Source organism: Phaenicophaeus curvirostris, chromosome 13, assembly GCF_032191515.1.
Source record: "Phaenicophaeus curvirostris isolate KB17595 chromosome 13, BPBGC_Pcur_1.0, whole genome shotgun sequence".
Lineage (NCBI taxonomy): Eukaryota > Metazoa > Chordata > Aves > Cuculiformes > Cuculidae > Phaenicophaeus > Phaenicophaeus curvirostris.
Window position 1 is genome coordinate 2,294,140 of NC_091404.1, and position 16,540 is coordinate 2,310,679.

Genomic DNA, 16,540 nt, shown 5'->3' on the forward strand with positions numbered 1-16,540 from the left:
TGGGGAGGGGCTCTTGATCAGGGAGGGCAGGGATATGATGAGGAGAATGGTTTTCATCTGAAGGAGGGGAAATTAAGGTGAGACCTTAGGCAGAAATGTTTTGGTGTGAGGGTGGGGAGGCCCTGGCCCAGGTTGCCCAGAGCAGTGGTGGCTGCCCCATCCCTGGAGGGCTTCAAGGCCAGGTTGGATGGGGCTTGGAGCCCCTGATCCAGTGGGAGGTGTCCCTGCCCATGGCAGAGGGGTGGAAGGGCCACTTTCTCATCTTGGCTAACAGGTCCTCTGCCCTGCAGCAGCAACTCACACAGGGACCCCTCCGGAGAGAGAGGAAAGCAAGAAATAGTGTTGGGGATGGAGAAAAGGGACTTAAATTCTGGAGTAGCAACTTGTTAGGAGCAGAGTTGGGATTGGGATCCATCTATATTTGGTTCAGTTGCAGAGTTTCAGGTGGGTGATGCCCCTCTACAACCCAAGGAAAGGTCTGGATGCGGATGTTCCCTACCCTGGGTCCTTCTACTACCTGATACCTGCCTGGCTGATGGGGGTAAGGAGTGGGACAAGTGGCCATCCAGGTGGAGATACAACATGGTTAAAGATACATCATGGATGGAAGGAGAAAACACCTGGAGAGGGAGGCTTTCTCCCCACGGTTGCCCAATGACAAAAAGGCAGGAGGAAGCTTGTAGGAGCCTTTCCTCTCACCAGCACAAGAAAAGGCTCCCTGTGAGCCAGGGAGAACCCAAGGCATCCCAAAACCACTTGGCTACAGCTCGGCAGCCAGCAGTGGCCAAGAGTCTCCCGTCTCACCTGCCTGCAGCGCTGTTTGCCATCTCTTATTTAAGCATTCATCTTGTTTAAGCACCACTTCAGCGCTGCGGGGCTGGCGATATCTTGTAAAAAAATAAAGAGAAAAAGAGCCTTCCTCCTCCCTCTCTCACTTTCCCCCGGGCCTGTATTACCCCAAATAAACACTCACTTTGGGTAATAGTTAACTTTAATGGCTGGGGCTGCATGATAGAGAACCACAGGGTGACTGGAGGGGTTGATAGTCCTCAGGATAAAGGAGATAAGGTCTGGGTTTGAAGAGCAGCACTCAAGCTGTCAAGGCAAGCGGCCACCACCACACGTACCTCTCTGCTGTCCTCCCCCAAATTTAGCCTTTCCCTTCCCAGCCCTTGTGTTTTCCAGATGAGCAGAGAGCAGGGAGCTGGGCTGGGCTGCCAGGTATTGACCCAGCCCTGGGTGCCATCAGAGACTTTGCCATCCCTGCTGGTAGCCACATCTCTGGCCCACGCTGCAATCCTTTGCTGAGCTGCACAGATACCTGAATAACCCGCCTGGCAGCTCTTTCTCTCTTCATTGTGTTTCTCCAAGTCAATGGATAACTTTACAGCCCAGGCCATGAAAACATCAAACAGAACAACCTTGGGGAGACAGCTATCAGCCGCAGGGAGACGCGCTGGGTTAGTCACCTGGGGGGAAGGGACAATAAAGTTCAAATATAAAACCATCCTGAAAGTCACTGCTGCATCCAGCAGGCGCCCGTGGGCAGAGGTCATCGCTGAGCTCACTGTGCTGCGCTGCCAGGCTGGGGATGCGAGGTGGGCACCTACAGTGTCTTCTCCAGATCCCAGGGGAAGCTGGGTTAGGGCTTCTCCCATCCCAGCCCACCATATGGTGCCACTGGGTGGGTGTTTCGCTGTCCTGTAGTGGTGGGACTTTCCATCCTTCCCCTCCAAAATCACCCCAGGGAGACAGAGGGACACCAGGGTCTCCCCACCGAGCCACCCATCTCCAACAAGCCCCCCGGCCCTCCTGCCTTGGTGACTCCCATTGCTCTCTGGATGCTAGACCAGGCGTGGTGGCATTAATGTTGCTGACTTCTGGACCCCAAGCAATAAAACCCAGAGCACCCTTGGGAGCTCTCCACTCTGTGCCTTCACCCCTTCACCATGCCATGTAAGCCCATGAAGCAGAACCCCCTCCTGCAGGCTTTCGCCTCTGGTTTTTATCGCCTCCTCCACCTCCTCCTTCCCTCCCTGTCCTTGACCGGCCACGATCTTGGCATTCCTGCAGCTTTAACAGCCCCATAACTGTGCAGGAACTGCCAATGTGATCGAACCGGGAATTTACAGCAGCATTGCTTCATCACCACAACAGAACCAAGGCAGAGACAGTGCTGGTGGCTGGGGGGACACTGCACGCAGTGAAAGTCACGGGGTGGGTAAGAGGGGATCATCTCGCTGGCTGGGTCTGCAAGTTGAAGAGGTTTTGACAGGATGAGGTCCTGCTCAGATGAGGACCCTCTGGGGGATGAGCCTGAACCTCTAGCTCCACTTTGAGCTGCATCCCAGATATGTTTGGAGAAAGAGACTACTTTTTTTTTTTCAATCCCCACCTTCTCCTCGGCATTTAAGGGACATAGCTGACCCAAAGGGACCTGGACAGGGTCTTGCAACTCTCCCTCAGGGATGTCCAACATGAACCAGCTCCCCAGTACCCAAAGAGATCGTGTTCACCTCCCAGCCTGACTTCGAGGTGGTCTCACCACCAGCAGCTGGATGAAGCAGATCATCACCATAGAATCATAGAATGGTTTGGGATGGAAGGAACCTCAAAGCCCATACAGTTCCAATTCCCCCTGCCATGGGCAGGGACACCTCCCACTGGATCAGGGGCTCCAAGCCCCATCCAACCTGGCCTTGAAGCCCTCCAGGGATGGGGCAGCCACCACTGCTCTGGGCAACCTGGGCCAGGGCCTCCCCACCCTCACAGCAAAACATTTCTGCCCAAGATCTCATCTCAATCTCCCCTTTTTCAGCTGAAAACTGTTCCCCTTCATCCTATCCCTGCGCTCCCTGATCAGGAGCCCCTCCCCAGCTTTTTTGTAGTCCCCCTTTAAGTCACCACCTTCAGGACAAAGGACCAGGGTTGTAGTCTGTGCAATGAAAGGTCCAGAGTGGGAAAGCAGGGGATACACAGCCCTGTAACAGGGAGCATCTGTAGGTGCCTGCCAACTGCCCTCAGCACCACCAGCACCCTCCAGTCAGCCCTGTCCCTCAAAACTGGGGATGGAACAAATCACTTTTGGCAGTGGAGCTGGAGACAAATGAGCAGAGACAGCTGTGGGTGGGCTTGACAGGCTGTTTTCCAAAACAGGGATGGTTTGGAAACTTGACTGGAGTTTTTCTGCAGAGGCATTCTAGCTTGAGTGAGACCCAAAAGGTGAGACCCTCTCACCATTTCCTGAGTTGTGCCCTCCATCAGCTGTGGCCCATGGCTGTGGGGACAGGTTGAGAGGAAATGGCCTCAAGCTCCGCCAGAGGAGGTTCAGGCTGAACATTAGGAAAAAAATTTCACAGAAAGGGTCATTGGTCCCTGGCAGAGGCTGCCCAGGGAGGGGGTTGAGTCACCTTCCCTGGAGGGATTTAAGGGACGGGCGGACGAGGTGCTGAGGCACATGGTTTAGTGATTGATGGGAATGGTTGGACTCAATGACCTGGTGGGTCTCTTCCAACCTGAAAAAAAAGAAAGAATAAAGAAAGAAAGCCTTTCTGGAACAGGATAGTCCCCCCTGCACCTGACAGAAGTGCTTCCAGGAGAAGAAGCCGTGGCAGCCCCATCCACACTCTCCTCTGGTGCCCTCTCCGGGGTTTTCCTTGCTGCATCTCCGTCGAGGAAGGACACTTCAGTTTCACCTGCAATAAAACAGCAACCCTCTGGACTTTCCTGACATCGCAGCAGATCTTCCCCGTTATTCCCTATCTTGGTGATCTCACCAGGAACAGCTTGGCTGCACAGACAAAGCAAAGTCCAGAGTGCAGTGTTGTGCCAGAGGACACGCTGGGTGAACAGCAAGGTGGGGTTCAAGGAGGGGTTCAGGTGTTCGGGCATGTGATGCCTCTTTCCATGGGAACAGATGAATATAGATGAACGGCATCCCAGCTCTGTCCATACCAGCCGGCATGAAACTATCCATCAACAATGAGTTTCCATCAACACTTGCAGAGTAGGAGATAGCTTCAAAGGTGTCATGGTGCATGATGGTTCCATGGCAACATGTGCAAGGCTTTCCTCAGCTCCTAGACCTCCCTAGAGGCTCCAGACATCAGCCCGTGTCTTCCTATCACCTCACTCCAAAGAAACTCCCATCTCCTTTCAAGTCCCAGACATCCCTCCCTGCACCGCAGGTGGCTCTGACATCCCCATGTGCAAGGATTGGGAATCCGTGACAGCATCCATTCCACTTCTGACATTATTTGCAGGCAGAAAAGATTGGAAAGGTAAAACTGAGGCTGCTCAGAAGTTGAAGTCAGCAAAGAACTACAGGTTTCTTCTCCCATTTGCTAGCCATGCAGCAAGGGAGGGGATTCCAGTGTTGGTTTCTTTCCCCAGCCTCAGTGAGGCACGGGTTTGATGCAGAATCACAGCCCCCAGCATCAAGGATGCCGTGGAGAGCTGTGGTTGGACTCGATGATGCAGTGGGTCTTTTCCAACCTAGCGATTCTATGATTCTTGATTCTATGATTCCCAGGAACCCAGCACTGCCCTCAGCTCTGCAGCAGGGAAATGACGACAAGGGAAGGTGTGTGGCTGGCTGTCCTCTTATCCCTGCCCCCCTAATTAAATCATATCTCACTCCCCAAGTTATTTTTCAAGCAATTGTGAAGGCTGGAAACAACTGAGGGAGGAGAGAGAGAAGGAATGTCAAACATCGTGTGGCTGGGGACTGTCAACAGGGTCAAAAAGTCCACGAAGGGTGTAAAGCAACTCGTCTCAGCATGGTAATGAAGTTCAATATGAGGGAACCTAATCAGTACTTAAAGGGGATTTTCCCCCATGAAAAATATAGTTGAAATGCAAGAACTTTGGGAAGAAATAGAGAAATGTTGATTTGAACATAGAATAAGTCTCATGATCCTGCAAGCAGAGCCGGGCCAGGAGGTGACTGCAGGAAAGAGTCACAAAGAAGACGCCAGAGAAAGCAGCTGGGATCCTGCCAGGAGAGGCTTATAAAGAGGTGTTTAGTTCAGTCTATAGAGAGATGGATTTGTGTATGTGCGTGCAGGTGTGTGCATGCAAAAGGCGTGAGCTCAACAGCCCTGGCTGAACCCTGCTGCCTGTTTGCATATGAACAGCCGTGTGTACATATACACACCAAGGGTCACGGAGGGGGATTTTGAACACCCAGCACTTCCGTATGTGTCCCCCAGACTTTTCCCTTTTCCCTTCTGCCTGGCCCGGGGAGGGTGAGGCTCCCACCCCATTCCTGCTCCCTCTGACCCTCTCCTCCCTTCACAGGGCAAAAAAATCACACAGAATGGTTTCAGTTGGAAAAGATCTTTAAGATTATCAAGTCCAACTACCGATCCAGCCCTGCTAACCCTGCCATGAGACCATGTCTCAACTACATCATGTACTATGAAACTCTTCCAGGGATGGTGACTCAGCCACCTCCCTGGGTATCCTCTTCCAATGCTCGACAACCCCTTCAGTAAAGAAATTCCTCCTAATATCCAACCTAAGCCTCTTCTGGTACAACTTGAGGCCATTTCTTCTTGCCCTGTCAGTGGCTACCACGAAGAGGAGACCAACCCCACCTCATTCCAACCTGCTTTCTGGGAGCTGCAGAGAGTGATGAGGTCTCCCCTTCTCCAGGCTAAACAGCCCCAGTTCCCTCAGCCGCTCCTCGTAAGACTTGTGCTCTAAACCCTTCACCAGCTTTGTAGCCCTTTGATGGAGGGGATTGAAACCCAAGTGTCCTGGCCCTCCTTTGTCTCTGCACAGCACTGCAAAATTGGTTTGAAAAAGGGCTCCTCCAAAGCACCAGCTTAGAACAAATAACAACACTGACAGCACTGCCTGGTGCTCCAGGCTTATTCCACACACAGATCCTTCCCCTGCTCGGATACTCATTTTCCTACCCAAACCTAATAAAAAAGCTTTTTCCCCCTTTCTTTCTGCTTGTAAAATCAACACACGAACAAGTGAAATGAGCATTTGCAATGGGAGAGACCAGGAGCAAGACCACATCTCCACATGATACAGTTTTATTACAAAATAGGAGACAGATTAATAATTGTAGGGGAGTTTCAAGGGGGAGAGGAGCTGTGTAACAAACAAAAGCATCACCAGGAAAATAAACCTTCCACCCAAGCATTCCAGGTCCCAATTTCTGTTTCACATTTTATTCAGCTCGGACAGTCAACAATTACTTTCGATCCACGCAGACCCGCAAAGAAATACCGTGCTCTTTTCCTATTTACAACAATTTCTCCCCCCTGCCCTGCGATACAAACACGGCAGAGAAGAGGCACCTGCCTTCTGGCATTTGTTCGGCACCAAACACAGGCTCGCAAAGCCTGCCGAGCTTGCAAACCTTTTCCAACATCCCCATCACCAAAGTGTCCCAGGGCCCTGGGGATGGAGGGACCTTCATTCAGCTGGGATTTTCAACCTCCCCCAGCTACGTCGCTCAGCTCCGAGCTGTCCATCCCACAGCAAAGAGCCTCCAGCATCGCTCCTGGTCTCCCCGGCGAATAGCTGCCTCGGCCACCAAAAATGCAAGGCTAGGGGCCGTCCACTTCTATACACACGAAAATAGAGAAGCAAAAGCTGAGGCTTGCTGTGGTTTCTTTTCCTTTGGACTTGGGTTTTTTTTAAGTGTTGCCTTCACACTAGTAAAACATTCGCACGCAGAAGCATTTTGCCTGCAGACCAGCAGTGCTGCTTGGGGTGGGTGTTTGTGAAGACACTTCTTCCTCTGTTTCCCCCCCTTCGAACTTTAAAACAAAATAAAATACAAATATATTTACACACGTGGCGTCTCTGGGAGGACGAGCATCATGAAAAAAAAAGCCAAGATTATTTACAGCTCCCCTAAGATTTCAAGCTGCCTGTCGGTTGTTTTGGCTTCGTACTGGGTTTCAGCGAACAGGATTTGGGCCCCATCAGCACAGCAGGGGAGGGAGAGATGGAAACAGGGTCGGGTGGCGAGGCAGCAGAGGTTTCCTTCTCCAAAAGAAAAGAGAGGGGGCAATGAGACCCCTCAGAGATGTCTTACCCCACAATCAGCCTGATGGCACCTGCAGTGGCTGGGTCAGCCCTGTAGTTTGGCTCATGTTTTGGAGGTTCAACCACAACAGATGCATCAAACCCCCATCTTCCTGCATGGAGGCTACAGGGGGTGTGCTCACCGTGCCCAGGCTCACCCACCGAGGAGCTGAACGGGCACCAGTGGAGCAGGGTGGAGCCCAGCAGGTCCCAGCATGGCCACATTGGGTCCCACCAGGCCAACCTGAGCTTCCTGGAGACACCAGCTGAGGCATTTCCACACTACCCTGAAATTCTTTTGGTGTGAGATCAACATGCCTGCGCCAGCAGACACGTCCATCCTTACACCCTGCGCCACCGCCATTCTCCAAGGGAGTTTCCATAATCGGAGGTCTTCTCTGAGCCTCTCCAGACCCATCTCAAAGCAGAAGCAAGAGGTTAAGCTGCCCCCTGCATGGAGACTTCAGGCCATGCACCACTCCTACTGCCCCATTTTTGCAGGGGGGGGGAAGATGGCACTGCACATCTTATTCACTCATATGGCTCAACCCGACCTCCAAGGTGGGGTGGAAAAAAGAAAGAGTCCAGGTCACAGTGGTGGCATTGGCAAGGTCCTGCTCCGTGTCCTGAAGAGGACCCAGACCCCCACAGCCATCGGGATAGATGGTAAATGACTCAGTTTTCTCCAGCACCTGCTAATCTCCAGCGAGCTGTAAGAAAAGCAATGAAAGAGCAGGAAAAAGGATGCAGAGGACATACCCGTGGTCAGCAAAAGCTGATTTATGAGCCAGATTCCCTAATCCTCACTTGAACACGTCATGAAACCCTCCAGCCAAGCAAAGGCCCTAGCGCTGAAGTCTAGAAAGCCCCTGCCATGCACCAGCAGGGAAAGTCCTCCAAGCCAGCACCCAGCAACCCAGCGTCCTGACTTCACCCTTGCGTTCCCACCCTCCCTGGTGGCACAGAGAAAGGAGGAGGCTTCTGGCCAAAGAGCTACACGAAGGGCTCAGTGCAGCATTGCACCACCAGCCCCAAGGACATCACCCATTCCAAAGCCTACACCTCGCCATGAAACACCCCCCAGATCCTTCCTGTCCTCCTCTCCTGTCACTCCAGATCAGCCACAGGTGCCATGGGTGGGACCAGGTTTATTTAGCCAAGGCGAAGGACAACCAGGAACCCAGCTATGGCTTTCAATGAACGTGTGGTTGGGCAAGAGCAGAGAGGGGTGGCCTTCGAATTCCTGCCATGTGAAGATGCCACGCATGGTTCAGCATGGCCTTTCAGTTCCCACTGCAGAATCGCATCAGTCTCCATGTTCCTTAAATTTGCTGGAGAAAGAATAGAAGAGGAGGACAGGACGGAGGAAACCAACATTCTGTTGAATGCACCTGTCTCATTATTTGTTCCTGATTTATTTATTACCTGCACGGCTCCTGTTTAAACTGGCAGGGCCGGGCTGTTGTTCTGCCTAAGTTTAAACCCCGATAGACTTTGAAGGATGGCTGATGCGTCCCATGTGTCACGGCACCCTAAGGAAGAAAAGGGAAACGTGCCTGAAGGAGCTCAAGGCGGTGAACCTGTGAGGTAGGTAACATGATTACAATCTGAACAGGAGGATTTATTGGAATTTCTGTCAAAGATGCTTTTTTAGCTTTTTTGCTTTTCTGTCTGAACGTGATGAAATTTCAACAGCAAAAAGACCGGTGTGATCAACGACAACTGATCCCTTATGTGCGTGTCCAAGGCATGAGCAGAGCCTGCCCAGTGCTTTTAGAGAAAGGCACATTCTGGGAAACCAGAGCTTTATCGGTGGCCTTTTTTCAGTGCCCTGGGTGGCATCAAGACTCATGCTGATCCTCCCAGAGACACCTGAAGTCAAAATTCATCTTGGAAGCAGAAATGGTAAGGACACAACCATAAAACCTGGCCAAACAAGGCAGATATTCACAGCCCAGAGTGAGCTGGCTGCCAGGAAACTGCAGGTGAGCTAAATGGGACACAGACAATGGCTTTTGTCATCTGCTTTTGTGCTGTCCCTTGCTTGAAGGCACATCAGGTGCAGATGTCATAGGTCCTTTCTTCTACGCCCCCACAGAGACTGGGGTTGTCAACTCAAACAGCCCTGGGCGTGTGCTCCTGTCCTCGTGCATGGAGGCACCACGTTCACATCCACACCACAGGGCAGTCCAAGAGGACCACACCAACAGTTTGAAGTAAAACTTCTCATGCACAGCCAGGCTACAAATCCATCACAAACCTCCTTGGTCTCACCAAAGGAGAGACCTGAAAAGGGTAGAACAATCCCAAAGAGCTTGAGAGACCAAGGACGGTTGCTCCTGAGTGACAAATAAATAGCAGGTTTGCTGGAAGAAAGCCCTGTGGAATCCAAGGTCCAGTGCTGCCGGGAGCCTCATCATGAGATCAGTCTGTATTTCTAACTCTTTTTTTAATGAGATTTCTTTTAAAACCAAAAACAGCTGAGGACAGGGCTTGCAGAGGGGACTTGCTTGCCACCCATGCCCCGCTGGTTGATCACAGTATAGGTTTGTTCCTAAGTATGAGAAGAGGAGAGGCCCCTTGGGAAAGAAAAGGGTTTCAGCTGCTCTTGGAGACGTGGCAAACGCAGGCAGCTCCTAGTTCTGGTGCCGCTTCATGTGGAGAGCCAGGTGGTCGGAGCGGGAGAAGCACCGGCCGCAGGCGAGGCACTTGAAGGGTTTGGCACCCGTGTGCTTCCGATAGTGCCGGGTCAGCTCGTCGGAGCGGGCAAAGCGCCAGTCACAGCCTTCCCAGGTGCATTTATAGGGCTTCTCGCCTGCAGGGAAGAGCCACAGGTCACAGGCCGTGCAAGAGCCAACACCACACATCTGCCCAGCCTCCCAAACCCCCACACCACCTTCACGGAGGGGCCTGTTCTCACTTCGGAGGCACCCAGGGCTGCCCCGTTGCAGAGCAGAGCTCACGGCCACATTGATGCTCTGCACAACCAGGGTTCACTGCTGAACACACTCCGTACCCACCAAGTGACTCTGAGACGTTGAGCTGCGGCAACCAGGTCTTGTCCGTGTGCTTAACCTGCTTTGCTTTCTAGGCTTGGTTTCTAGCACTGTTGGATTTAGGAGCATTTCTGGCTAAAAACTTCTCTGAGTTCTTTTTTTTTTTTTAACTAACAAGCCAAAAATTCCTCTGGAAGGTGTTGCTGCTGCTCCTACATAAGAAGGGGTATCAGGAGGAATTATAGAATCACAGAATGGTTTGGGTTGGAAGGGACATCAAGGCCCATCCAGTTCCAATTCCCTCTGCCATGGGCAGGGACACCTCCCACTGGATCAGGGGCTCCAAGCCCCATCCAACCTGGCCTTGAACCCCTCCAGGGATGGGGCAGCCACCACTGCTCTGGGCAACCTGGGCCAGGGCCTCACCACGCTCACAGGAAAATATTTCTCCCTAAGGTCTCATTTCAATCTCCCCTCTTGCAGCTCAAAACTATTTCCCTTCATCCTGTTCTTGCCCTCCTTGATCAAGAGCCCCTCCAGGCTGAACAGCCCCATCTCTCTCAGCCTGTCCTCATACAGGAGGTGCTCCAGCCCTAACATCATCTCCGTGGCCTCCTCTGGACTCGCTCCGACAGCTCCACATCCTTCCTGAGCTGAGGACTCCAGAACTGGACACAGGGCTCCAGGTTTGGTCTCAGCAGAGCAAAGCAGAAGGGTAAAATCCCCTCTCTCTCTGCTGCATCCCACTGCTTGGGATGCAGCCCAGGACACAGTTGGTGCCCATGGGGACCTTCTCAGGAAGAAGAGGGTTACACCATATAAATTTTCCTCAAAGCCTCGCAACTTTGAAACCTCCATCTAGCGCTCTCTGCCTCAAAGTTCAGTCCTGCGGCAGCTCTCTGTACACAAAACATTGTGTTTTCTTCAGAGCATTTGGGTGATGTAATGCTTCTGCCCTCTCCCCGCTCCTAACCGTACACACCTATTCCCAAACTGAAATCAATTACATTGTGCAACTTCTCAGCCAGCTGGGAACTGGGCTGGAAAAGCCCTTGTCCGCTTCCAACTCCCTGCGTGCCCAGGTTGCGGAGCTGGATCCTGGCTGCAGCCCTCTCTGCACCTGGGTGTGGTGCTCTCAAATATTAGCCCTCGCTCTTAACAGCCTGAACAAGCAGGCAGAGTTCAGGGAATGTGCTGACTTTCCCGACCTCAAATATTTACCGTTTCATCAGCCAATTATTGAGCACAGCGGCGCAGCGTGAACGCACGTACACACGCAGCGTGCATGCACAGGCATGTGTGTCCTGCTCTGACATGTTTCCCACTGAACAGTCGTTCCTCCCCGCAGCCCCTACGCTGGCGAGAGGTGGATTTGGCCAGGAAACAAAAACCACTCAGCTACAGCAACATCTACGCTAGCAGGCGCGCAGCGGATAAAATACAAGAGCACAGACGCGCGAACCCAGAGGAGAAAGGGCATCGAGACCACATCCTGCTCCCCAAAAAGCCTCTGTGGGGAGAAGAGAGGTGTGACTTTTGTGGCTCAGGTAAATACAGAGCTTAAAGCTCATTTACAAGCAGCATGCTAGTTTTTTTACGGCATCTCGGGGTTGGCATTAGCGTGCTAAGACAAAGGCAGGATCTGCGCGGCGCAGCCACAGACATTGTCCCAGCCGGGTCACCTGGCTGGGTCAACCCTACCCAGGCCCTTTAGTTTCAAACAATGATAGGTTGATCTCCAGGATAGAAACAAAATGCTTTCCATTGTCCCGCGAGCTGGCTCCATCTCCCAGGACAGCACGGCAGGGCAAGCTCAAACAAAGGACCCAAACTGGCATTCCCAGCCCCCGGGAGGCGGGTGAGCAGCCACCGGGTTATATATTTAATCTCACAATGGCACCCAGGAAATGAATGGTGTCTCCAGGAGATGAATGCAGCCCAGCCCATAGCAACGGGCAAACCACAAGAAAAGATCTTAGAGATCGTGTACTCCTCAGCCCAGTTCCCACCAGGTGAGGAATGGAGAGAAAGGGTGTTATTAACCCTGCAAGTGATGGAGCTGAAGCAGCATCAAGCATCCGTAGAGTTGGGATGGGCCCTGCTGTTGAAGCATCAGTGCCATGCTCAGCGTGGCTGAGACCTCAAAGGAGGCTTCAAACATCAAACACAGAGACCACGAGCCTGCCTGTGTGTGGTTCTCTGTTTTGGATTCCCTGTTTTTACCTTCCCTAGAACACTTGGTGAGCTTTCTTGACTACTCAGGTCACATCTTCCTTCACCTCTCTGCCCTTCCATAAAGGCAAGTGGCATGGAAGAAGGCAAACACACTTGGATTAGCACAGGAAGAACATGAAGCTCTTAAAGTGAGTCCAGAGCAGGCCACAGAGTTGATCCAAGGTCTGGAGAACCTCCCGTAGGAGGACAGGCTGAGAGAGTTGGGGTTGTTCAGCTTGGAGAAGAGAAGGCTGCAGGAAGACCTTAGAGAAGCTTCCAGTACTTGAAGCTTCCAGGACTTGACAGGTTGGGAGAGGAGGTTCAGATGATTTACAGCCCAATTACTGGGAAACCTGGAAAAATGACTGCATTTCATTGGAGTCAAAACTTACCCAAGGTTGTCTGGATCCATCTTGATATTGTGACTTGGAAGGGCAGTGCATGTGACTTGGAAGGGCAGGGGAGGTTCAGGCTGGACATTAGGAAAAAAGTTTTCACGGAAAGGGTCATTGGGCACTGGCAGAGGCTGCCCAGGGAGGGGGTTGAGTCACCTTCCCTGGAGGGGTTTAAGGGACGGGTGGACGAGGTGCTGAGGGGCAGAGTTTAGTGTTTGATAGGAATGGTTGGACTTTTCCAACCTGGTAATTCTATGATTCTGTGTCTCCAATGGGTCATGACTCTAGGCACAGAGCTAAGACCCATGTTGCAAACAGAATAGGTAAAGAGATATTGAATTTTAAAGCACAAGCCCTAGTGCAGCCCTGCTTGCAGACTGCTCTGGTGACAAACGCTTATCACCACCCAACTCTCAGAGCCAGGACAAGGTCCTTCCTCTTCCTTTCTCCCACTCCTTCCGTGTTGTTCTCCAGCCTGCTCCTACCCAGGCCCTGCCAAAAAAATACTGTACTTCATGCACAAAGAGAAATTCTTCGCTGGCTTGTTTGAAGGACTGATAAGACAAAACCGGAACAGAGCCAAGTGCAAGAGCTGATTCCCAGCCTCAGGATGGGGTTTGTTCGTTGTTAATAAAAAAGAAAAGTGAACTCTGGGCCAGCTTAATTGCTTTCAGTAAAGATCAGCCCTTCTATAAAAGAGATTTATGAGGGCACTGATGGTTCCTGGACTATCTGGGGATCTGATAAAGTTTCAGGTATAATAAATGCCTTAATGAGAAGACCTGTGCTTGAGTGCACAAGAGCCACTGAGCTCGGTTTAACCTGGGAAGTTGGCTGTGGTGGGAGCTCCTTTGTGCCAGTGACCCTGCTTACACCACCAAGGGCAGCCCAAGGCACCTCTGCCATCGAGAAGGAGGCCACATCCCTCCTGAACCCCCATTCAGAGCCCTTCTGTACCTGTATTCAGAATGCATCCAGTGATAAACCACTGGCAGGGGCGAAGGGGACAAGTGCTGGGCACGAGTGGTCTGTGTAGCAGGGACCCAAGCAGATAGGATGGGTTCCTTCCTCTCCTTGGCAACCATGGGGCCAAGAGTGACATCTCTTGGCTCCTCAGAGATCATACATCTGCACCACGTGTGTTTATGCAATCTTTCTGTAGGCTAAGCGGGATAAGACCTGGGTGGGATTTGGGAGACCTCAAAGGAAGAGCTTAGAATGACAGAAGGTTGGGTAAACCACCTCCTCCCAACCTATCAAGTCCAAGAATCCCCCTAAGTTCTAGATCATCCCACCAGAAGGTGAGCCAGTACACACAACAGTGTCCAGTCGCTATAAACCAGTGTAACCGTTGGGCCTTTTTTAACATTAACATCAACAGATTTAACTGGGCTCCTAACCCCAATAATAACAGAACCACGGAAGAGTTTGGGCTGGAAGGGACCTCAAAGCCCACCCAGTTCCACCCCTGCCATGGGCAGGGACACCTCCCACTGGACCAGGGGCTCCAAGCCCCATCCAACCTGGCCTTGAACACCTCCAGCTCTCTTAGCTGCTCTAAGGTGTCCCCGCAGCCTTCTCTTCTCCAGGCTGAACAACCCCAACTCTCTCAGCCTGTCCTCATACAGGAGGTTCTCCAGCCCTCACATCATCTCCGTGGCCTCCTCTGGATTCGCTCCAACAGCTCCATGTCCTTCCTGTGCTGAAGACTCCAGAACTGGACACAGGGCTCCAGGTTTGGTCTCCCCAGAGCAGAGCAGAGCAGAGCAGAGGGGCAGCATCCCCTCCCTCCCTGCTGGTCTCCCTGCTCTAGGTGCATCCCAGGACATGGTTGGTTTCTGGGCTGTGAGTGCATATTGCTGCCTCATGTTGAGCTTCTCACACCCAGCACCCCAAGTTCTTCTGCAGAGGGCTGCTCTGTAATAAGCCTCCTAGATTAAGGTGATCATCTCAGATCTAATCACCAGCATTAACAGGCACAGGAGAAGAACTGCAGGCTGGCAGGGGTTCCTGATGATGTGCTTTTACCTGTGTGAGTCCTCTGATGTGCCTTCAGGTGGGAGCTCTTGGTGTAAACCTTTGAGCAGCCTGCAAAAACAGAAAAGACACAATTTCCCCATGAGGAAAGGGACCTCGCTCAAACAAATCCAGAACATTTCTGTTTGAGGTTAGGGACAGAGAGGGCCTGAAAAGCATGCTGTGTAGCTGTATGCAAACAAGCCTGGCTATACCCACTCTATTTCAGCAGTAACTACAGTACATTTGTTCCCCAAGACAGACAGACCTTTATAACACTCCATCTTCTGCCACACAACCCTGACACCCATGGGCACTGTGCTGGGAATTAGGGGCTGGGGGGAAGATACAGGAAAAGTCTTCCAAATTCCTCTTTCCTGAACCCAGCAGGATGAAAACATTAAATTCATAACCAGCTTTGTGTTGCTGTTTGTCTTTCTGGATTCCAAACTGCTGTTACTCCTGCAAGGCTGGAGGGAAGAAGTATTTTATGGAGTCATAGAATCCTTTGGTAGAAAGGACCTTTGAGATCATTGAGTCCAGCTGTACCTGTCTACTACTAAACTAGATCTCTGAGCACCTCATCTGCCCATCTGTTAAACCCCTCCAGGGACAGGGATGCCCTCACTGCACTGAGCAGCTGTTCCAGTGTCTAAGAACCCTTCCAGTGAAGAAAGTCCTCCTAATATCCAACCTAAAGTTCCTCTGGTGCAACTTGATGCCATTTCCTCTCATCCTATCACTTATTACTTGGGAGAAAAGCCAAGCACCTACCCACTCCAACCTCCTTTCAGGAGCTGCAGAGCTATGAGGTCTCCCTTCCACCTCGTCTTCTCCAGGCTAAACAACCCCACGTCCCTCAGCTGCTCCTGATAACTCCTGTGCTCCAGACCCTTCCCCAGCCCTATTCCCCTTCTCTGGACATGCTCCATGTCCCAGCCCCAGAAGAAGGAGTGAAAATGTTCCAGGAAGCAGGAAACGACAGGTCGGCTGTGGAGCCACAGCTTGGCTTTCAGGATCCAAAAGAAAGCCAGTGGGAAAGATTTCTAGAAAATCAGCAACAACAAGTTTAATCAAAGAAAGGCTCTTAACAGAAACACCATGTCTTCAGGAACAGCTTCAACAACAGGTGACTGAAGATGCATTATTGCTAGTTCCTCATTTCATTTAGACAGCGAGGAAAAGCTTCTCATTCTGCCTTTACGGCCCTGTTTCACTGCGCGTTGACAAGCATAGTAAAAGATTAATCTGAATTTTTATGTCCTGCGTAAGTAACATTGGCATATTTTTCATTCCAGTGTTTCCACACAGCCTAAAGAAGCCTCCTGCAGGAGATCAGCTCTCCATCCTGTCATGCTCAAGAGGTGCAGGAGGAGCTAGCTTCCTTTCCCCTCCCCATGGTAGAGAGATAAGGGTTGGTGACCCAGCTCAGTCTTGCTTCTGATGCTCTGAAGCCTCAAAGGTTCCTCATGCGTGGAAGTGAGATGAGCACACATGAGTCCAAGGGCTGACTTGGGAAACAAAGCCAGCTGAGCACCCAGAGTGGTGTCCAGACCCCAAGGGAGCAGAACACAGAAGCCAGAACCAGGTAGGATTGACCTTCATTCCCCTGTGAGCACGCAGAGGAAAAATTGTAGGGGTCACCACCTGGAAAGTTGGATCAGGGCTTTGCAAACAGGTCTCCCCTCTTCATCCAGTTACTGGTGGGAACTGGACATGCCTCCTGCCCCTTCCTCATGCAGCACGTCAGTAAGACCTGACGCCCCTGCCATCACTCCTGACCAGCTTCAGCTCTAGCTGAACCTCAGTGTGAAGGATTAGAAGAAGCCTTTCTCTCTCTCTGCATGTACGCAACTATTGAGCCACTCA

The 16,540-nt window shown here is 51.7% G+C and overlaps 1 protein-coding gene across 5 annotated transcripts in view; it reads right to left on the reverse strand.

Annotated features, from left to right (window-relative positions):
- Positions 1–8,934: 8,934 nt before the first annotated feature.
- Positions 8,935–16,540, reverse strand: part of LOC138726266 (Krueppel-like factor 5) — a 38,432-nt gene continuing 30,826 nt past the window's right edge. For all 5 annotated transcript variants that reach the window (XM_069867886.1, XM_069867887.1, XM_069867885.1 and 2 more), the window contains 2 exons: positions 14,684–14,743; positions 8,935–9,865 (listed from right to left, as the gene is read on the reverse strand). In XM_069867886.1, coding sequence (XP_069723987.1) covers positions 9,687–9,865; positions 14,684–14,743 — 239 coding nt within the window. In that variant the 3' untranslated portion in view covers positions 8,935–9,686. The remainder of the gene's footprint in view (positions 9,866–14,683; positions 14,744–16,540) is intronic.